The sequence below is a fragment of the Camelus dromedarius genome, chromosome 5 (genome assembly GCF_036321535.1).
Source record: "Camelus dromedarius isolate mCamDro1 chromosome 5, mCamDro1.pat, whole genome shotgun sequence".
Taxonomy (NCBI): domain Eukaryota; kingdom Metazoa; phylum Chordata; class Mammalia; order Artiodactyla; family Camelidae; genus Camelus; species Camelus dromedarius.
Window position 1 is genome coordinate 94300191 of NC_087440.1, and position 21979 is coordinate 94322169.

The window sequence follows — 21979 nt, forward strand, 5'->3', positions numbered from 1 at the left end:
ATGAGAATGTTGACTTTTATCTCCCTTATTTCCTTTCGATTTCCTTGTAAGTTCCCGAGGAGGTCCCTGGGATGGACGTGAGCTCCCACCTCCACAGACGTTCCTGGTCACATCCATGCTCAGAGGAGAGAAGGTGACCCCACCAGCCTGCAGGGGGTGAGGGGAGGTGAAGGGGAGCTGTGACTCCTGACGGGGAGGGGATGTGGGTGCTGGGGAAGGTCTAGTGATTTCTGTCAGGGTGGGTCACAGTGGGGCAGGGATACAAGAGCAAGTGTGTTGGATATACTGATACGGTTTTAAAAATTACAAGCACTGTTTTTACAAGTTGTAAAACAAGTAACAATTTGCTACATGTCTCATATGTGAAACATTTATTAATATTGTAACAAATTATTGTTCTGAGGTAAAATCCTCAGTTATTACAGATACAAAGGCAGGAAATTTAAATATTGCAAGAGTCCAGTCCAGCCTGGGCCCTGTCGGGGCTTCTATGGATTCGGCTCAGAAATGAGAGCTGACATCCAGGTCCCATAATCCATGCGAACCACGAGCCCCTCCCCAGTCCTGGGGTGTGGTCTGGTGCCTCCTTGTCTTGTATGTCCATGCTCGGGGCCCTCCTGCCCACAGAGCAGGAACGTTGTGTGAAGAGAGTGTAATGTGGACCCTGAGTGCACTGAAGATCAAAGTCTGGTGTCTGCCTTTCCATTAAGTGAGAATAATTTACACACAACAAATGTAGACTCTGTATGTCAACAATGATATAAATTTGACAACATAGAAATATTTTATCGTAGTTTTTCACCATTATTGGCATTTGAGTCTAGTTTCCTGTTGTGGGAGCTGCCGTGTGCTGTGTGGGACGCACGGCCACATTGATGGACTCTGCCCACTAGGGAACTGGGCACCTGCAGCCCACCCCACATGTGACAGCCCACCCTGTCTCCAGACATTTCCAAATGTCCTCTGGGGACAAACACCTCCACTTTCACACAGACATCAATTTCCAAATATACAACATTCCTCATGCTATGCTTGTGAAAGGCACTGCAGGAAACAGGACTCAGGACACTCTCGAGGATGAAATGGCTGGAAATACATTGGAAGGTGGAGGGCAGACTCGAGGATGCACAGAAGAATCATTTGTGTCAGTTAACATCTGTAAATTTGACAATGAAAAAGAATATTTAGTGAATAAATATCAAATAAAGTTCCCATGGAGAGGTATTTCTGTGTGTATGTTCCTAATTTAGATGAGGAATAAAACACAGACAAGCCTGAATCCATGAAAAAGGCCCAAGTTCAGATCAGGAAGTTTCCCTGGAAACATTATGGATCGGCTTCCAGGGGAGACGGTGAACCAGTGGAGAATCCGCTGTGTCTGGGAGGAAACCCGTCCAAGGCTACTTCTGCACCTGCTGTGAAATGGGTCCTCTGGTTTCCTCATGGCCCTGGGTGCCCCCGGGTGGCCTGAGCCCTCCATGTAGGGATGGTTGTGTCTGGGTCACCCTGATGTCCCCTCACTCACTCTCCTTCCTGTGACAATAGCACATGGCTGTGTCTTCAGGGACCCCAGAGATGAGCTGCAGGGAGACATGGCCTTCAATGTGTCTCTAGAGATGTGGGGGAATTTTTGGAGAGGCACTGTGTATGCTGTCCAGCAGTGAGACCCAAGCACCCCAGATTCTGCTGGGCTTTCCGTGGGGGAGGATGGACCCAGACACTCAAGGAGGCACTGTGTGTGGTGGACAGGGGTTTTTATGTTCTTGTCAGTTAAGCCTTTGGCCCTCAGAGGATGACGTTAGTGAAGAGGAGACCCTGGTCCTGGTTGGCACAGGTGCTGTGATGGCCCTGAGCCCTAAGTGTGGTTCTCATGCACGTGGGGTCGTGTTTCCACATGAACATGGAGGGTCAGGTCAGGACATGTCTCTGGGCTCGGGAGGCGGTTCTGGGTGACGACCAGGGTGGACACACCTTCTGCTCACTGACCACCGCTGCTCTCCTCCCAGAGCAGGGAGTTCAGTTCAAGGAGAGTCGGAGGGCAGGGGAGTGACCGTCAGCAGAGCAGGACCTACTTTCCCTCCCAGTGTTTCATGTGAAAACGTCCTGAAGTCACGCCTGATATTAACAACTGGAGTGGGCGTCTCCCACACTCCTCCTCTCGTGCCCCCCAGCCCCCCGGTCCCCTCTGCTCCCTGCTCACCTGCTCGGCATCTCTGCTCTGACTCTCAGCTGCTTGTTAAACAAAAGCTGTGCTCTTTCCTCGATGTCCCACCAAAGTTTGTACACATTTCCTGCCACCGTGTTGGCATTATTGCCAATAAGTTAACTCAGTTCAACAGCACATGTTCTGTTATTTTCTTAATCTGTTCCTCAATGCTTCACCTCACATCCTGTGTCTACAGTGTGTTCCTCGGACCCCCCTTAGAAATCATGAACAGACTTTAAGACGTCCATTCCTTGCTGCTCTGAGATTTGGTTGGTTCTCGATTTGAGTACATTTTATATCGTTATTTCCAAATTATACCAAAACTGATAGATACTGGACATTAATATGTTCAGGATCATTGTACCCACACCTGTGAGGCCAAAACCATTTTTCAGTAGAAGTTCAAGTGACTCTTGTAGATGATCATAGGACATCTGTGAAGAAAAGATGATTTTTCCTTTGCAGTATGACACTTACTTTCCCATACATGCCTGAAAGACTCATCGTTTGTGTATTGCTTGGGTAGAGATTCCATTACAGAATAACAGACTGGGCAGCTCAAACAGCAGAAATGCATTTCTCTCAGATCTGGAGGCCGGAAGTCCAAGATCAAGGTGCCCAGAAGGTTGGGTTCTTCTGATGCCTTTCTCCTTTGCCTGCAGGGGCCCCGTCCTCACTGAGCCTCAGATGGACTTTTCTCCCGTGTCTGTGCATCCATGACGCCTCTGTGCATCTGTTTTCTTCTTCTGAAAGGTGGCAGTGTCACCAAAAGGAGGAATGACCAGAGGTTTCCATGTTCTTCGGATTTATTTTCCGGCTCTCAGAGAAGCATGTCAGTGAAGATAAGAACCCTGACTCTGAAGCTGACACTGACCATTTGACCACACATCACTGAAGTTCCTTGAAATGCTTTCCTCAATTAGTTCTGGACCTGCGGGTTTCTGTGTCCATCTTTGCATGTCCCAGGTTTATCAAGAAACCTGCTGAGTCGTGATGGTGAGAATCCTCACCTGGAACTCCGATCACCCTCAATATGTGATCCAATTCACTACATCTATCATCCCCCCGGGAATATTTAAGCACCCCGTCCTCCTGTACCACGAATCCTCTGGAAACAGTCTGCCCAGTGTCCCCCGAACTTGAAATCTCCTCACAGTAATTTTCCACCTGGTCAGCATCACCTCCTTATTGACCATAAACCTCCATTTATCATCTGAATTTGAAATTGAACCAGGTAACCCAAACTGCCAAAAATACCCAAAGGGAGATTTGCGTTCCTTTATTAAAATGAAATTTACACCTAAACTTTATTATCAAGCTCACAGCCCCCATCAGTATAATTCATGCCTGAATGGAGCTTGTCTGTTCGAAATATTCTCTCCTTAAGTGAGCTCACAGCACTTTGTGCTCATGGACAGTGGACCGCACTTCAGGACTACACGTGGGCCAGTTTAAACAGGAAAATTTTCTACATATACTAGAAAGTGTCAAAAACATGGCACTAACTGGACCTGGAAGGAGACTCATTTACGTGATGGGAGTTGAAACATGAGGGCAGAGCATCACCCCGACCGACCTCAGGTGGGAATGTTAGTGTTTTGGGGATTCAAAGTGCTGCCCACGTTGTAAATGTCCAGGAGTTCAGAAAATGCAACATTTTTCGTTTTGTGCTGGAAATAAATTTTGCCCAGATGTGATCTCTAGACCCCGGACCCCGTGAGCAATGAGGATCCCTGCACACGCAGTCCTGGGCAGTCTGGACCTGGAGTCTGTGACATGCATCCTGCTCACTGCAAACCCTGCGTGCCCTTTGACAGAAAGATGGACGGTGTGCAGCCTCCTGCCCCGGGAGCAGAGACAAAGGTGAGCAACTGTTTGCACGTGTTTTCCCAGTGCCTGTGCCTTCTCAGGGTACTCATCAGGTTCGAAACTTTCTGAGTCACCTTTAAAATTATACTAAAGTTTAACATTGTTTGGAGCTTTATTTCAGCTGTACAAATACATCTTGATTATGAATATTTTGTTAGAAAGCAACACATACCTCAACAATGAAAATTTAGAATCCAATAGAGGGTCTGTAGTAGAGTTGAAGAGCGGGAAAAGGATACCAAGGTTTCTCAATACAAACTCCTCCCACACATCTGCACCTGCTCCTGGGGCTCAGCTCTGCCCTTGGTGGGTCGTGAGCACCCCCTGGGGGCTGTGGGTGCCCCAGGGAGCAAGGTTTATGTCTGGGCTCACAATGACTTCCCCTCACTGTGTTTGTCTTACAGGAATACATGGCCGTGTCCTCAGGTTTCAGGCTGTTCATTTGCAGATACACCGTGTCCTTGGCTTTGTCTTTGGAGATGGTGAATCGGCCCTTCACGGAGTCTGCATAGCTTGTGCTACCATCAGTACTAATAGATGAGACCCACTCGCGCTGCTTCCCTGCAGCCTGGCGGTACCAGTCCATGCCGCAGCTATTGGAGGTGAATCCAGGGGCTGTGCAGGAGAGTCTCAGAGACCCCCCAGCCTGCACCGAGCCTCCCCCAGACTCCACCAGCTGTACCTGAGCCTGGACACCTGCAAACACAAAGACATCCTGGTCAGGAGACTGTCACATGTCCTCTGATTCCTTCACTCATGACCACCCACATCCTCAGTAGCTCTTTTTCTCCATGAATTACCTTGTAGAAGAGCAGCCAGGACCACCCAGCTCAGCCCCAGCTCCATGGTGTGTCGTCTGAGTTCAGTCCTGATCATAGAACGGTAGCAGCTGGGAATCCCGGGGCTTGGGCTCCTCTCCCAGAGCTGCAGGGCCAGGGCCAGGTGGCTTTATCCTCAGAGGGAAGCCCTATTTGCATGTCATCTCACTATGTAGAAAGTCAGGGCATTGCTGTCCTCATAGAAGGCCAGGTCCCTGATCAGCTGTGAGTGTCTGTGGTCTGCTGGTGTTGGCAGCATTTGGAATTATCATGTTTATTGTGTGAATTTTCAGGGTAAACACTTAGAACCTGTAAATTTTACACAGATTATGTGATGTCGCTGCCAGAGTTCCTTCCACGTTAGTGATGTACGCAGCCCCCAGACGGGTAGCGCATTGTGGTCTGTGCAGGGACACATGTTAGGTGAGAGTTTGTCCAGCATTTTCACCTGTGCTCTTCCTCTTGATCATAACTGATCCAGAATCAACATCAAGAAACTTTTGGACAAGACCCCCTTCAGTGATGAGATCATGATGACTTTGACAGTTAGTGTGTTGACCAGTAATGTGTAAGCAGAGTTCATGAGGATTGTTTTCAACCGTCTCTGCATTTCAATGCATTTCTATCAATAATAACTTTCAAGAAAATGTTTTTATTTATGATTGGGCTGTAATGAATATTTATTATATACTTTGTAATTTTATTTCATTCAAGTTACCAACTACACAATGTGCTAAAAATCTCACCACATTGTTGCATGTTGAAATCTACACATAGTGGGATAGAAAGGATATGTGATGAGAGAAATGTGACCAAGCCTCACCGTACCTGTGTTTGTCATCTCCAGGTGGCATGTGAGCTGGGAGAAAGTCCAACTGGAACTCTTGGATGAACTGCAAAATCCCAGGTGTTAAACTTCAGAGTGTGAACTGCCAGGTGTGAGGACTGAGGGCCATTCCCACCCTGATTCAGGCTCATCATTTCAAACTGCTTCTTGTACCTGAACCACTGCCCACCCAGCTGTGCTGTCCTCTGACCAGAGACCTGCAGCACCTGGAGGATTCTGGTCTAGACTCAGCCATACAGGTGAGGGTCTAAGCTGTCAGAAGTAGGGAATCACAACTAGGGGGAAGGTGGGTGATGAAACTTGCAGTGAGCCCTCAGCCGCAGGGAAGTTCTGTCAGGGGCCCAGGAACACTCAGGATGTGGGTTCGGAATCCAAGGCTTCATCCTGACTTCTCAGAACCACCCTCAGAAGGGCTGGGATGTACCAAAGTTCACACGTTTCTGAGAAAATTAATGTCAGAGTCCTGGGTATAGATTCCATTGATGATGGGGAAGACATTGATTTGAATAAATAATCCTATTAGAGATTTCTTTATAGAATTGTGTGATTTTCATAAAGAAAATTAGGGGATTGTGTCCCAATTCAGAAGGATGATGGAAGTCCAGAAAGCCATCATCACATGAGTAACCAGGGCTCCCGTCTGTGTGCAGGGACACGCACACACACATGCACACTCAGGTGCACATGCACATACATGCAGGGACCCACACTTTTCTGTCGTATCTGCATCCAAACCCTCCTCTCTCCAAGGTACTGTCTCTGACACACATAAGACATAATTCAGGGACAGGAAACTGTTGGCATCTGAGGAAACATGAAGGACCCGTATTTTCCACTAATGAATGAGTGACTGTGTTTCATTGGATCCCATGACAAGGGCTGCAATGCTGGGCTTAATTGTACCTCAGATGCTATCAGCACACGGCCCTGCACTGAGCTCTGGGTTTAGTCCTTGTTTCCACTTTACAGCATGTGTGAAGGCCCCACGAGCACCTGCACACAGTGTTTTCAGTGAACGTGAGCTTTAATATCACCTAGAGACACACCTCCTATTGTAATGGCTGGTTTTACGGTGAGTTGGTCCTAAACCTTGTATGAAAGTGGCTGTTTTCCAAGGAGGGGGCTCTAATATTTTTGTCCCATCAGCAGAATTTTGGGTTGTTTGTATATTCTCTTTATATTAGAAAATTATCACATTCTTTATTCCTTACTCTTCAGACATGAGGAAAGGTCTGGATAACACAGTCTCACCTGCATGTTGCTCCTTGTTCAAAACATCTCAACATGCTGAGAACAACATAATTGCTCTCTGGAGTCAGAGATAAGCCACAGTCTGTTTTCGGCTCCATCTCCAGGCTTAAATATAAAAACAGCATAATTCAGATCTGGTGTGGAGTTTCCTTCCAATGAGTGTCTTTAATAAGTGAAGTCATTTTTTGTCATCCACATGATTCACTTTTATTCCACCATGAAGTTGAACTCATAAATCCAGCATTGCCTGACTAGGGGATCCTGGCTTCTAAAACAAAACTGATCCAATCTCACAAACTGGGAAAAATAACAATAATACTGAATACACAGAAGCTTCAGTTAAATAGAGTTTGGTAAGAGCACGGTGGGCTCTCATGTCCTACCAGGACAGCAGATTCCAGCTTTGAGAAGCAGAAAGATGCCCTGTTCCCACCTGGCAAGGACTCAGGCAGTGAGGGGTGGTCACAGCTCAGCCGGTGAGAATCCCTGGGTGCCTTGTTCACTAAAGCCCCTCCTCCAACATCCATTCCCGTCTGCAAAATAATTCTTATCCCCGTGTATGCTAGGAGCTGCAGGTGGGTCTCTGTGATTCCAGGCCCTGAACGCAAATCATTGTTGATTCCAGATGAAAACATTTCTTTTTGCTAGAAAAATAAGTGGCCATCTCCGTGTTTCAGGTCAACATTTCCACGGCCCTTATGGAATGAGACAAGACACCGTATGACTGTGGGGCTGCTGAGCAAACAGGAGTGGGACCCACACTGGGCTCATAGCTGCGCCCTGTGATTCTCACCTACAATGGAGTTTGAGTCTAAATCATTCTCCTGGATCCCAGCTTCCACATCTGTGCAGGCTTTGTCTGAGAACTGCTTAAGGTTTACCCTTCCGATATAAGGTCTTATATTTTATACAATTACTTGTTTGGCATTCAGTCTGATTTTGAAATCAGGTTGTTCCAGCTGGAATTGGCCGGCCTTCCTCCCACTCTTGGAAATAAGGGCAGATCTACTGAGCCTGTGCTGAGCATCCTTCATCCTGGCTCCTTCAGAACCAGACTGATCCCTCAGACCTGACTGGTGTTAGCCCTGCTGGCTGTTTGCGCTATTTGAGCTGTTTGACCCTTTAGGCTGCTTGGAAATTATTCCTTTTTTCTCCAGAAATCAGCTTGAGAAATGGGGTCCAAGTTATCTAACTGCTTTGAGGTCACTTCTGCAGTAGGAACCCCAGCTGAGTTTTTGTTTTAAACCCAGAGACCTCCCTTGTGGAAATTTGTAGTGAGATGGACAGACCTGGCGAAAGGTGATTCATGCTTCCATTCAATACACATGTCAATGGCCATGATGGGGAATTTTGAAAAACTCAAACTTACTTTTCTTGAAACCAAGCTGGATAACTATGAAACATCTTCAAAATTTAATGGAACACCTGTTTCCCTCATTATTCTGTGCCTTAGAAACATGTTTAGGAACCTTAAGTTGCCTGTTCTAAAACATGATCACAAGACTAACTGAGGCAAACAGGGACTAAGGAAAGAAATCTTGGCCTCTGAAGCCTCGGGCTCCCCTTCCCTGGCCTGTGGGTCTCAGGCTTCCCCTCCAGCACCAATTCCTCCCTCTCCTCTTACTGCTGCACCTCCGCTGTTCCCTCAGGTCTTCCACAGTCAGTGTCTCCTCGAACTTCGCACTTCCTCTGAAATTCTCCCCACGCACTTTTCCTCCAACTTGTCAGGTCTTGTTCCTCTGAAGTTAATTCCTCTGAGGACCCAGAGGGTAATCTCACAATTTCTTTCTTTCCTGGACGAAAGTAAAGTGCAAACCATATTCAAAGATTTCTCCAAAGCAACCAAAGATCCTCGCTGAGGAATTTAATGGGGTCCCTCAGACTCATCGGCCCGGCTTCTGGGACTTCCATCAGCCCGTTCCTGCGGTTATTGTGCAGGTCAGGCCTGGCGTTGGGGTAACTTGCTTCTGGGAGAATCCTGAAAGGTGTTTAGATTTGTGACCAGGAGAAGCGTCCAGTAACTTATTACATAAAAAGGCTCTAGTATTATTTAGGCAAATTCACTGGGCAATTCCTGAGACATTTTCAAGACTGTTATTTGGAATCAAAATCCAGGTTTCCCATAAAAATCAGTTGAATATGTCCACGTTTATCACAAACAACTTCAGATACTTTTAAAAGAAAGTTATGTTCCTGCTCCTAAAGTTTATTCCACTTAGGTACCATTTAAATGTGTGTCTATTAATAAGCTGAGGCAGGACATTTCTTTTGTAGTGAGGAGTTCCAAGCTGGAATGCAAAGCTGTACCCTGTCCAGACCCAGATTTACTTACCCTTGCAAACCACCTGTCTCACACTGAAGATGAGTCTCCCAAAGGGATGAATCTTACATTATTAAACTTGAATTCCAGCCATTGAGGGCTCCTAAACAAAACCAAAACCCTCCTTCTCTCTGCTATTATTGACAAGACACAGGACATTGGGAAAGAGATTGTAACAAGTGTGTGCACTTCAGGCACCATCAGCCCTCTGACCAGCCTTCCCAGCATCCTCCTGATCCCCAGTGACTGGCTCTGAGGGAATAGCTGGGCTCTCCCCAGTCCTTCTCTCAATAGGCGTGGACACACATTTCTCAGATTGGGGATGAGTCTCCCCCAGTCATATTGGGCACTGAAGCCGGACTCTCCCTGCTCAGCTGAGCTACTGAAGGCAGCCCAGGCTCAGGGAACTAAAGCAGTTCACAGACTGGGGACCTGTGATGAGCCTCAAGGGGTCTCTGCCTCTGGACCTCCCCCTTTTATTTAGGCCCTTTGAGAGATGCACACGTTTTACTCCTTACTTATTCAACTCCTATCCATTTATGGAATGAGACTTCACAGTGAAGCATCCTGCTACAGTTTCTGTCTCCCCAAAGGGGGAAATGATCTGGCATGTGAGAGCAGCCATCAAATAGGTATGAAATCAATTAAGTGGCCCTGAGACATCTTTTATTCATTTTGTCTCTGATGATATTACAGCTAATTGTAGAAGCAGCGACCATTTTACCTACTGAGTTAGTTACCACCCCTTTTTGGGCAAAATCCCCAAATTATTTTGGTAAAATTCACAGTGTAGCCTCCTTCAATATTCAAACAGAATTTATCACCTTCCTAGGATTAATCAGTGCCCGACAATTAAGGAATCCCTTCAGGCCATGAAGCCCAGAAGAGCAGATTCTAAGGCTGAAGCCTTCACTGGATCTTGTAGGTGTTTCTGAGATACTCTCGTTTTCCTGGAGAGAAAACCCCAATGCCAAGGGTGGAGTGGTGTCCAGGACCTCGGATCAGCAGACTGCATTGAAATATGGCTGAGCAATACTTCATCACGTATGTGTTCTATGTGTACTTTAAAAAGAGTAAAATAATGCCATCGGCAGCAACACAGATGGATATAAACCCAATCATATTGAGTGAATTAAGTCAGATAGCAAAAGACTTATCAGACGATCTTACTGATATGTAGAATTAAGAAACTGAAAAGCACTGGAATTTGACACAACATTGTAAAATGATTATAAATCAATAAAAAATGTTAAAAAAAAAGAAAGAAACTGAAAAGGACTCTTACTTACAAGACAAAAGTAGACTCATGGACCCAGAAAATGAACTATGTTCACCAAAGTGCATAGGGTACGGGAGAGATAAATTTAGAGTTTGGGATTAACAGATACACATTACCATACGTAACACAGATATAAAACAAAGAGCTACTGTATAGTGCAGGGAACTGTGCTTTATGTTTTGTAACAACATATACGGAAAGAAATCTGAGAAAATATACCTACGTGTGTGCAGAACTGCATCTGTCTGCTATGCACCAAAAACTAACATTGGAAATGAACCACGTGTCAATAAGAAGCAAAATAATTGTAAAGATAATAACAATAATAACTGCATTTTACCCTTTATCAACCTGTCGTCCCTAAAACTCCTGTGGTGCTAACATCCACTCCCACTGGCAGTGAAGCCTTTACTGTAACTGGTGTCCACTGTGCACTGGTTACTAATCCAGCCGATGGAGGTAGCCGTTACGTTTTAGCCTTCAGTGGGAAGAGAAAAGCTCACCAGGACATTAGTGCTTCAGGGATTTGTTGAGCGTCCTTCTCATTTCTGGAGCCACCGGAAGGCTGGTCTGGATGATGTAAAGTTTTCTAGATTTTCTCTTTTGTTGCAATATGTGGATAATTTGTTTCTTTGCTCTTCTTCTCAAACGTTCTTGCAGGAAGACAGCATCGGCGCCTGATAAACTTTTAGCCTCTAAGAGACTAAATGTGGCTACAGAATATGTGCAGTTTCCCAGCATCATATTTGATGTCTAGGGCATCTGACGTCAGAACAAGCCTCTACTTACATCCATGGTGTCTTTACGTTTCCTGAATGCTACACTAATTGCCAAATATGAGGGATTTTTGAAGGCTAGCTGCTTACTGTTTAGATGGATTCCACACTTCTCTCTCAAGGAAAACCTAGATGAAGTTTTCTCAACACTGGCAATCCCGACTCCATTTTAAGGGAGGAACCAGAAGACACAGATTCAAGGCCTTAAAGGGGCATATAAAGAGCCTATCCTTCTGTGGGCAACCTGATTACCAGACCCCCTTCTCCTTCTTGTATAAAATCAAGGGGCAGTCTTGGGGTGTTGACCAAAACCTCAGGGGCCTCCACAGACCTCTAGGGTTTTACAGCCGTGAGCCGGATGCTGTGGCACAGGGAGACTCCCACTGCCTTGGGGTCCTCATGGTCTCTGACCCTTTGTTCAGGTCCCCGCATCACAGTCAACATGTCTCAGTCAGCCGCCTCCCCTCCTAAGATGCCCTTTTGTTCCCTGGTCCTCACAGAGCTGTGCTATGTTGTCTCAACCTCAGCACATCCACGCTTCTCCCCTCCGTCAGCAATGAAGTCCCTCGTGACTGCGTCACACCGAGTGACCACCTCCTGAGTCCTGATCACCTACGAGAAGCCCCTCTAAGCAGCCTTTTCACAGTGGCTCTCAGGCAAGAGGACTGCAGCTTCCAGCTTGTAACTTGGGAACTTCATGTCTGAGCCCAACAGGGAGAAGCAAGGCCTCCTCTTCTTTCCTGGTAAGGACTCAGCCAATGAAAATCCATGGACTCCTGTTCACAGGAGCCCTCTCACCTCCCCCTTCATTCTGTAGAAGAGTCATGTCTCTGTTTTCACTGGGGACTTGCATGTGGCTCACCAGGACGGCAGACCCGAAACCGTAATTCTCTGTGATACCAAATAAACACATTTTTACCCCTAAAATGACTTTCAATCTGTTGTATGTGAAAACCGTTTACTTCTTTATATATATATATATATATATATATACACTATTTTTATTGAGTTATAGTCATTTTACAATGTAGTGTCAAATTTCAGTGTAGAGCACAATTTTTCAGTTATACATGAACATATATATATATTCATTGTCACATTCTCTTTTGCTGTGAGCCTCATTAACTTCTGAGACACTTTTATTTAATGTATTTACCTTTTATTTCCCATAATTTTGTGAGCTAGTCACTGGGATGCACATGTGATCCTACCTTCACAGACATTCCTAGCAGCACCCCTGTGTAGGACACAGCAGGGGTCCATGTGTAGACTGCAGGAGGTGAGGGGAGGTGCAGACTAGCTGTGAGCCCCTGGGGGAGGGGGTGTGGGTGCTGGTGAAGGCCTGGCTGTTTCTGACACAAAGTGTCTGTGATACAAATGGCATGTTTGGAGAAATTATCAGGAACTGATGGTTTTGAATTCAATTTAGTTTATATATAAAATTAATGACAATTTGTTATGTGTTTCTACTGTTAATATCAGTTAATATTGAGATAAAGTATTGATGGAAAGTGAAAATCTGAAATAGTTAATATAGGTAGGGTTTTGTTGAATACTATGACAACCAGGTCTAGCCTTGGCCCTGTCTTGTCTTCTGGGGACTCAGGTCAAGCAGAGACACGGCCCCTCCCCAGTGCTGGCTCTCTGCTCCACTGTCCCCTTCACTTGCAGGTCTGTGCTCAGGACCCTCCGGCCCACAACCCTCCGGCCCACACAGGGGTGAAGCGGCTGTAATGGTGCCTCTGAATGAACGGAAGGCCCAAGTCTGGTGTCTGTTTGTCTGCCTTTTTCACTTAGTGAGAGTAATTATAATGTAGGAAATTTACTTTCTGCATGTCAGCAGTGGTATTAATTTGACCAGATATAGAGTTTTTATCACAGTTTTTTTTATTATTATTGACATTTGAGGCTAGTTTCCTGTTGTGGGAGCTGCCGTGTGCAGTGTGGGCTGCACGGCCACATGCAGGGACTCTGCCCACTAGGGAACTGGGTACCTGCAGCCCACCCCACATGTGACAGCCCAAAGTGTCTCCAGACATTTCCAAGTGCCCTCTGGGGGATAGAATGAATCTAGTGTCACACGGACATCACTGTCCTTATACACAACATTCCTCATGCTATGCTTGTGAAAGGCACTGCAGGAAAAAGGACTGGGGACACTGTTGAGGATGAAATGCCTGGAAATACATTGGAAGGTGAGGGCAGACTCGAGGATGCACAGAAGAATCATTTGTGCCATGAAGCATCGGTAAAGTTGACAACTAAAATTGTAGTTAGTGAATAAATATCAAATAAAGGTACCATGGAGAAATATTTCTGTGAATCTCTTCCTAAGGTAGATGAAGAAATAAAGGCAGACAAGCCTGACTCCATGAAAATGCCCGAGTTCAGATCAGGAAGTTTCCCTGGAAACATTATGGATCGGCTTCCAGGGGAGACGGTGAACCAGTGGAGAATCGTTCGTCTCTGGGAGGAAACCCGTCCACGGCTGCTTCTGCACCTGCTCTGAAACGGGTCCTGTGGTTTCCTCATGACCCTGGGTGCCCCCTGGTGTCCTGAGCCCTCCCTGCAGGGACCTTTGTGTCTGGGTCACCCTGATGTCCCTTCACTCGCTCTCATTCCAGTGACAAAAGCACATGGCTGTGTCCTCAGAGACTGAAGAGCTGAGCTGCAGGGACACAAGGCCTTCAATGTGTCTCTGGAGATGTGGGGAATTTTTGGAGAGGTAGGGTGTATGCTGTCCAGCACCCAGACCCAAGCACCACAGGTTCTGCTGGGCTTTCCCTGGGGGAGGATGGATCCAGACCCTCCAGGAGGCACTGTGTGTGGTGGAGAGGGGGGTTTATGTTCTTGTCAGCTAAGCCTTTGGCCCTCAGAGGATGACGTCAGTGAAGAGAGACCCCGGCCATGGGTGTCACAGGTGCTGTGATGGCCCTGAGCCCTGGGTGTGGTTTGCATGCACGTGGGGTCGTGTTTCCACACGACCACGGAGGGTCAGGTCAGGCACTGTCTCTGGGCTCGGGAGGCGGTGCTGGTTTATATCCAGGGTGGACCCCCCTTCTGCTCACTGACCACAGATGCTCTCCTCCCAAAGCAGGGAGTTCAGGCGAAGGAGAGTCGGAGGGCAGGGGAGTGACCATAAGCAGAGCAGGACCTACTTTCCCTCCTACTCTCGTGCCCCCCAGCCCCCCCGTTCCCCTCTGCTCCCTGCTCACCTGCTCTGCATCTCTGCTCTGACTCTGAGCTGCTTGTTAAACAAGGCTGTGCTCTTTCCTGGACGTCAGACTGAAAAAATAGCAATTTCCTGACACTGCGTTGGCATTTTTGTTACAAAAGTAGTGAACCGTGTTCAACAGCACGTGCTCTGTTATTTCCTTAGTCTGTCCCTCGTGCTTTCACCTCACATCCTGTGTCTACAACGTGTTATAAAGCAGCCCCCATTTTGCTCATTTTTGGATTGGGTTGTTTGGTTATACTGTGTAGCACAGGGAAATATACACAAGATCTTAGGGCAGCTCACAGAGAAAAAAATGTGACAATGAATATATGTATGTTCATTTCTACCTGAAAAATTGTTCTCTACCCTGGAATTTGACACAACATTGTAAAATGATTATAAATCAATAAAAAATGTTAAAAAATTAAAAAAGATTTTACAAGCGAGAATTTAAAAGAAGGGAGAAAAGTGATTTGTAAACACGTTATAGTTAATAATAGAAGAACAATTTGCAGCATACTAGCATTCCAGTTAATATGTCTTTTAAAAATCTTAAAAGAAGGAGAAAAATTCAATAAACAATATTTGAAACCTGTGTATTATCAATAATAGGAGATAAAAACCAATAGAAATAAAAATGTAATTAGGTGCGTTTTTAAAAATAATAATAATAAAATGATTTTAAAAGAAAAATTTTAAAGGGCTTATAACTGTAGACATATACAGGTGTTTAAAATGTGAAGTTTAAAAAGGTAATAGAAATTAGAACAGATAAAAAATTTTAAAAAGTGGTTGTGTTCTCATAGATTCTGTGCACTCTTAATGACTTTATCAGGAAGTGTTTCTGTCCTTGCTGTGTTTCTCGAAGTCTGCTTGTTGTTTCCAGAGGCCTTCCACTGGCTCCCTCATCTGTGCCGCTCCCAGTGCCTGTCGGCAAGCAGATCGGGCTGCCTCCCAACACTGGGTCAGTTACTGTGCTCATACATGGTGGGCGGGCAGGCCACTCCCCCTTCCGATGCCGCAGTCAGATGCTGTGCTCGGGTGAGGTAGGCGGGTGGATCGCGTCCCCTCCCAGCACCAAAGTCAGATGCTGCACTCCTGCCAGGAAGGTGGGTGGCCACGGGCCTTCTGCTGGCCCTGTAGCTCCCCTGCTCTGTGCACCTGTGCGCTCCATGTCAGGTCTGCGCTCCGTAGGTGGGCTCCAGGAAGATGCAGAATAGCCCCGCTCCTGCTCCATTCCCAACTCAGCTCCTTGTTTGCCTTGGTGGTGTTAGTTCTCTGAGGTACCAGGGCAGAAATATCTTCTGTGCCTTGGGCTGTGAATTAGTCTCAGTCCTTCTTAGGAGGTTGTAGAGCCCCCAGGTGCGGATTCAGGTCTTGGTTCCATCCCTGCCCAGGTGCTATGCACAGGAGGACATGACGGCTGTGGCTGTGCCCCACCTCTCTTCTCCCGAGAAGCACCAGTAATGGTGCTGTGGGTTGAGGAGACAAAGGATACGGCGCCCTTCACCCAGGGCACACCAGCAGTGCTGCTTTGCTTTTTTTCCCCATAATTTATGGGGAAGTCAGGTTGTCCTGCTCTGTATCCCCTCCCAGCCACAATGTCCAGTACACTGCAGTCCCCCGTGGCTGCCTCAGTACCTCAGTACAGCCGTCCCAGTCCTCTACCCGGCTCGGGCAGCCTGCCCTGTCCTCCACTGCCAGCTAGTATTCTGGTTGGGTGTCACGAGGACCCTTTGTGCCCATTTAACTTAGTTCTGTTGGTCAAGGAGTGCTCCGTACAGATCAGAGCTTCAGAGGCTCCCCCTCCATCCCGCTGACCTCTCTGTTGAAGAGGGGGAGATTCAGCTAATGAGCACTATTCCTCCTGTGCCAGTCCTTCCTGCTGGGACTGGTCCTGCACTATTTTGCTTTTTCTTCTTTCCTTTTTCCTTTTCTCCCACCAGATTCGTGGTGTCTTTGTCTTTTGAGGAGTGCGATTTTCTTTTGTTGTTCAGCAGGTGCGCTGATTGGCTGGGTGGGTCTGTGGATGTGAGTTGTGGTGTATTTGGAGAGGGTGAGCTACGAGCATCCTGTTCTCCACCACCTTGGCCCTGAGTGTCTTCTTGAACATTCTTGCAGGAAGACAGCCCTCACTTGTTACAAACTTTTACCCTCTAAGGAACTAAAGTTGGCTAAAGAAAAATTGCAGTTTCCCAGCATCATATTTGATGTCTAGGGCATCGGATGTCATAACAAGGCACTACTTACATCCAGAGAGGCATCATGGTTTTCTGAGTTTACTAAAGCCCAAAATTAAGTGTGAAATGTGAGTGCTTTTTTGGGATGGAGTCTAGCTGATTATTGTAGAGACAGACTCCACAATTCTCTCTCAAGGAAAACCTAGATGAAGTTTTCTCAACACTGGCAATCCCGACTCCATTTTAAGGGAAGAAACAGAAGACACAGATTCAAGTCCTTAAAGGGGCATATTAAGAGCCTATCCTTCTGTGGGCAACCTGATTAGCAGACCCCTTTCTCCTTTTTGTATAAAAGCAAGGGGAGGTCTTGGGGTGTTGACCAAATTCACAAGGACCACCGCAGACCTCTAGGGTTTCATAGCCGTGAGCCGGATGCTGTGGCACAGGGAGACTCCCACTGCCATGGGGTCCGCACAGCCTCTGCCCCTTTGTTCCGGTCCACACATCACGGCCAACATTTCTCAGTCAGCTGCCTCCCCTCCTAAGATGCCCTTTTGTTCCCTGCTCCTCACAGAGCTGTGCTATGTTGTCTCAACCTCAGCACATCCACGCTTCTCCCCTCCGTCAGCAATGAAGTCCCTCGTGACTGCGTCACACCGAGTGACCACCTCCTGAGTCCTGATCACCTACCAGAAGCCCCTCTAAGCAGCCTTTTCACAGTGGCTCTCAGGCAGGAGGACTGCAGCTTCCACCTTGTAACCTGGGAACTTCATGTCTGAGCCCAACAGGGAGAAGCAGGGCCTCCTCTTCTTTCCTGGTAAGGACTCAGCCAATGAAAATCCATGGACTCCTGTTCACAGGAGCCCTCTCACCTCCTCCTTCATTCTGTAGAAGAGTCATGTCTCTGTTTTCACTGGGGACTTGCATGTGGCTCACCAGGACGTCAGACCCCAAACCGTAATTCTCTGTTGTTCCCAAATAAACCCAGCTTTGCTATTGAGATAATGGGCAGTGAGTTTTACATCAAAAACCTTTACTTCCCATAACACTTTTTATTTTACTTTATTTACTTTTTATTTTGTTATTTTCTGAGCAGGTCACTGGGATGCACATGTGGTCGTACCTTCACAGACTTTCCTAGCAGCAACCCTGTGTAGGAGACAGCAGGGGACCACGTCTAGCCTGCAGGAGGTGAGGGGAGGGGCAGAGTAGCTGTGAGCCCCTGGGGGAGGGTGTGTGGATGCTGGTGAAGGTCTGGCTGTTTCTGTTACTATGTGTCTGTTATACAAATGGCATGTTTTGATATATTAACATGAATTGAAAAATACAGTCAAAATTTTTCTACATATAAGACAAATAACAATTTGTTATGTGTTTTGTATGTTAAATGTCATTTCATATTGAGGTTAATTATTAATGCAAAGTGAAAATCTGAAATAGTTAACTAGGTAGGATTTTGTAAATGGACCAACCAGGTCCAGCTTTGGCCCTGTCTTGTCTTCTGGGGACTGTGGTGAAGAAGAGACACGGCCCCTCCCCAGTGCTGGCTCTCTGCTCCACTGTCCCCTTCGCTTGCAGGCCTGTGCTCAGGACCCTCCGGCCCACAACCAGCACACAGTTGTGAATAGGCTGTAAGGTGCCTGTGAGTGAACTGAAGACTCAGGTTTGGTGTTTGTTCATCTTTTCATTCATTGATGAGGATTCACATATAGAAATTTACCTTCTGCATGTCTACATTTTTATGAAGTTGATGAGATACAAAGCTTTCTGTCAGAGTTTTTCCACATTACTGACATCTGAGGCTAGTTTCCTGTTGTGGGAGCTGCCGTGTGCAGTGAGGGATGCACGGCCACAGTGATGGACTCTGCCCACTGGGTAACTAGGTTCCTGTAGCACAGCCCACATGTGACAGCCCCACCTGGCTCCACACATTTCTAAATGTCCTCTGGGGGACAAAATGACTGCAGTGCCACACAGACATCAATTTCCAAATATACAACTTTCCTCATGCTATTGTAGGGAAAGGCACTGCAGGAAACAGGACTGGGGACCCTGTTGAGGATGAAATGCCTGGAAATGCGTTGAGGGTGGTGGGCAGACTCGAGGCTCCGCAGAAGTTTCATTTCTCTCATTAAGTATCTGTAACCCGACAACTAAAAGAGTGGGTAGTGACTAAATTTCAAATGAAAGTCCCATGAAGAAATGTTTCTTCTGTGTCTGGTCCTAAGATAAATGAGGAAAAGAAAGACAGACAATTCTGACTCCATGAAAAAGGCCCAAGTTCTGAAACAGGAAGCTTCCCTGGAACCATTATGGATGGGCTTCCAGGGGAGACGGTGAACCAGCGGAGGATCCACAGTCTCTGGGAGGAAACCCGTCCATGGCTGCTTCTGCACCTGCTCTGAAACGGGTCCTCTGGTTTCCTCATGACCCTGTGTTCCCCCGGGTGTCCTGAGCCCTCCCTGCAGGGATGGTTGTGTCTGGGTCACCCTGACTACCCCTCCCTCACTCTGCCTCCTGGGACAATGACACATGGCTGTGTCCTCAGAGACCCCAGAGCTGTGCTGCAGGGAGAACAATTCCTCAATGTGTCTCTGGATATAGAGGGGCCTTTTTGGAGACATAGGGTTTACACTGTGCTACCCCCAAACCCAAAGCACCCAAGTCACACAGTCCTTTCACTGGGTTGAGACAGACCCAGGGCCACCAGTAACCAGTGTGTTTGATGGAGGTGGCGGGGCCCTGAAACAGAGTAGGTGAGGCGGAGGGTCTTCAATGTTCCTGCCCAGGTCCTTCTCCAGCATCTGGGACAGGACACCTGGGGACTTGAAACACAAAGACACAATCACTTCACAGCACCATCCACATAGGTCAATGTTCCTCAGACCCAGGAGGTGCTCAGAGCTGAGACGAGCCATCAAGAGGAGGATTGACCAGAAGGAGTCCGTGTCCCTTTGGATTAAACCTTTGGCTCTCAGAGAATCACGTTAGTGAAAATAAGAACACTGACTCTGAAGGCGACAATGACCCTCGGAACATTCATCGGTAAGGCACCTTGAAATGTTGTTCTCTGGGCCTGCGGGATTCTGCGTCCATCTTTGCATGTCCCAGATTTATCAAGAAACCTGCTGAGTGTGGTTAGTGAGAATCCTTACCCTGGAAATCTGATCGCTCTCAATATTTGATACAATTCACCTAATCCACCATCTCCTAGGGAACATCTGACCACCCTGGCCTCCTTCATCAAGAATCCTCTGGAGAGAATATAGTCAGAATCCCCCTGACCTTGAAGTCTCCTCACAATATTTTTCCATCCGGTCAGCATCACCATCTTCTTGACCATAAACCTCCATTTATCATATAAATTTGAAGTTGAACCAGGTACCCCAAAGTGCCACAAATACCCAAAGTGAGATTTGCGTTCCTTTATTAAAATGAAATTTATACCTAAACTTTATTATCAAGCTCACAGCCCCCATCAGTATAGTTCATGCCTGAATGGAGCTTGTCTGTTCGAAACACTTTCTCCTTAAGTCAGCTCACAGCACTTTGTGCTCAGGGACACTGGACTGCACTTCAGGACTACACGTGGGCCAGTTTAAACAGGAAAATTTTCTACATATGCCAGAAAGTGTCAAAACCTTGGCACTAACTGGACCTGGAAGGAGACTCATTTACGTGATGGGAGTTGAAACATGAGGGCAGAGCATCACCCCGACCGACCTCAGGTGGGAATGTTAGTGTTTTGGGGATTCAAAGTGCTGCCCACGTTGTAAATGTCCAGGAGTTCAGAAAATGCAACATTTTTCGTTTTGCACTGGAAATAAATTTTGCCCAGATGTGATCTGTAGACCCCGGACCCCGTGAGCAATGAGGATCCCTGCACACGCAGTCCTGGGCAGTCTGGAACTGGCGTCTGTGACATGCATCCTGCTCACAGCAAACCCTGCGTGCCCTATGACAGAAAGATGGACGGTGTGCAGCCTCCTGCCCCGGGAGCAGAGACAAAGGTGAGCAACTGTTTGCACGTGTTTTCCCAGTGCCTGTGCCTTCTCAGGGTATTCATCAGGTTTGAAAATTTCTGAGTCACCTTTAAAATTATACTAAAGTTTAACAGTGTTTGGAGCTTTATTTCAGTTGTAAATATACATCCTGATTACAAATATTATTGTCAGAAAGCAACACATACCTCAACAGTGAAAATTTAGAATCCAGCAGAGGGTCTGTAGTAGAGTTGACGGGCGGGAAAAGGAAAGCATGGATTCTCACTACAAACTCCTCCCACACCTCTGCACCTGCTCTGGGGCTCAGCCCTGCCCTTGGTGGGTCGTGAGCACACCCTGGGGGCTGTGGGTGCCCCAGGGAGTGAGGTTTTTGTCTGGGCTCACAATGACTTCCTCTCACTGTGTCTGCCGCACAGTAATACACGGCCGTGTCCTCAGGTTTCAGGCTGTTCATTTGCAGATACACCGTGTTCTTGGCGTTGTCTCGGGAGATGGTGAATCGGCCCTTCACGGAGTCGGCATAGTTTGTGCTACCATCACTAATAATAGTTGAGACCAATTCGCACTCCTTCCCTGGAGCCTGGCGGAACCAGCCCATGGCATAGCTACTGAAGGTGTATCCAGAGGCTGCACAGGAGAGTCTCAGAGACCCTCCAGCCTGCACCGAGCCTCCCCCAGACTCCACCAGCTGCACCGCAGCCTGGACACCTGCAAACACAAAGACATCCTGGTCAGGAGACTGTCACACATCCTCTGATTCCCTCACTCACGACCACCCACATCCACAGTAGCTCTTGTTCTCCATGAATTACCTTGCAGAAGAGCAGCCAGGACCACCCAGCTCAGCCCCAGCTCCATGGTGAGTCGTCTGTGCTCAGTCCTGGTTAGAGAACAGGAGCAGCTGGGAATCCTGGGCTGGGGCTCCTCTCCCAGTGCTGCAGGGTCAGGGCCGGGTGGCTTTATCCTCAGAGGGAGGCCCTATTTGCATGTCATCTCACTATATAGACAGTCGGGGTCTTACTGGCCTCAGAGAGGGCAAGGCCCCTGAGCAGCTGTGAGTGTCTGTGGTTTGCTGGTGTTGGTAGCATTTGGAAATATCATGTTTATTGTGTGAGTTTTCAGGGTAAACTCTTAGAACCTGTATATTTTACGTGTGCACATGGATTCTATGTTGTCGCTGCCAGAGTTCCTCCCACGTTGGTGATGTACGCA

The 21979-nt window shown here is 47.2% G+C and overlaps 1 protein-coding gene across 1 annotated transcript; it reads right to left on the reverse strand.

Annotated features, from left to right (window-relative positions):
• Nucleotides 1-1517: 1517 nt before the first annotated feature.
• Nucleotides 1518-21704, reverse strand: LOC105102979 (uncharacterized). Its single transcript, XM_064486385.1, has 6 exons — nt 21580-21704; nt 21033-21475; nt 5722-5786; nt 4876-5021; nt 4464-4771; nt 1518-1610 (listed from the first exon to the last, which is right to left on the reverse strand). Exons 1-6 carry the CDS (start codon nt 21623-21625, stop codon nt 1518-1520), a joined length of 1101 nt encoding a protein of 366 aa, XP_064342455.1. The 5' UTR covers nt 21626-21704.
• Nucleotides 21705-21979: the final 275 nt, after the last annotated feature.

What these genes read in the sequence shown, in the direction of transcription:
- LOC105102979 (XM_064486385.1), bottom strand. Translation starts at nt 21,625, where the DNA reads ATGGAGCTGGGGCTGAGCTGGGTGGTCCTGGCTGCTCTTCTGCAAG. An exon ending in CCTGGCTGCTCTTCTGCAAG is followed by an intron (nt 21,476 to 21,579) that starts GTAATTCATGGA and finishes TTGTGTTTGCAG; the next exon opens with GTGTCCAGGCTGCGGTGCAG. An exon ending in CCTGGAGATGACAAACACAG is followed by an intron (nt 5,022 to 5,721) that starts GTACGGTGAGGC and finishes CTGAGGATAAAG; the next exon opens with CCACCTGGCCCTGGCCCTGC.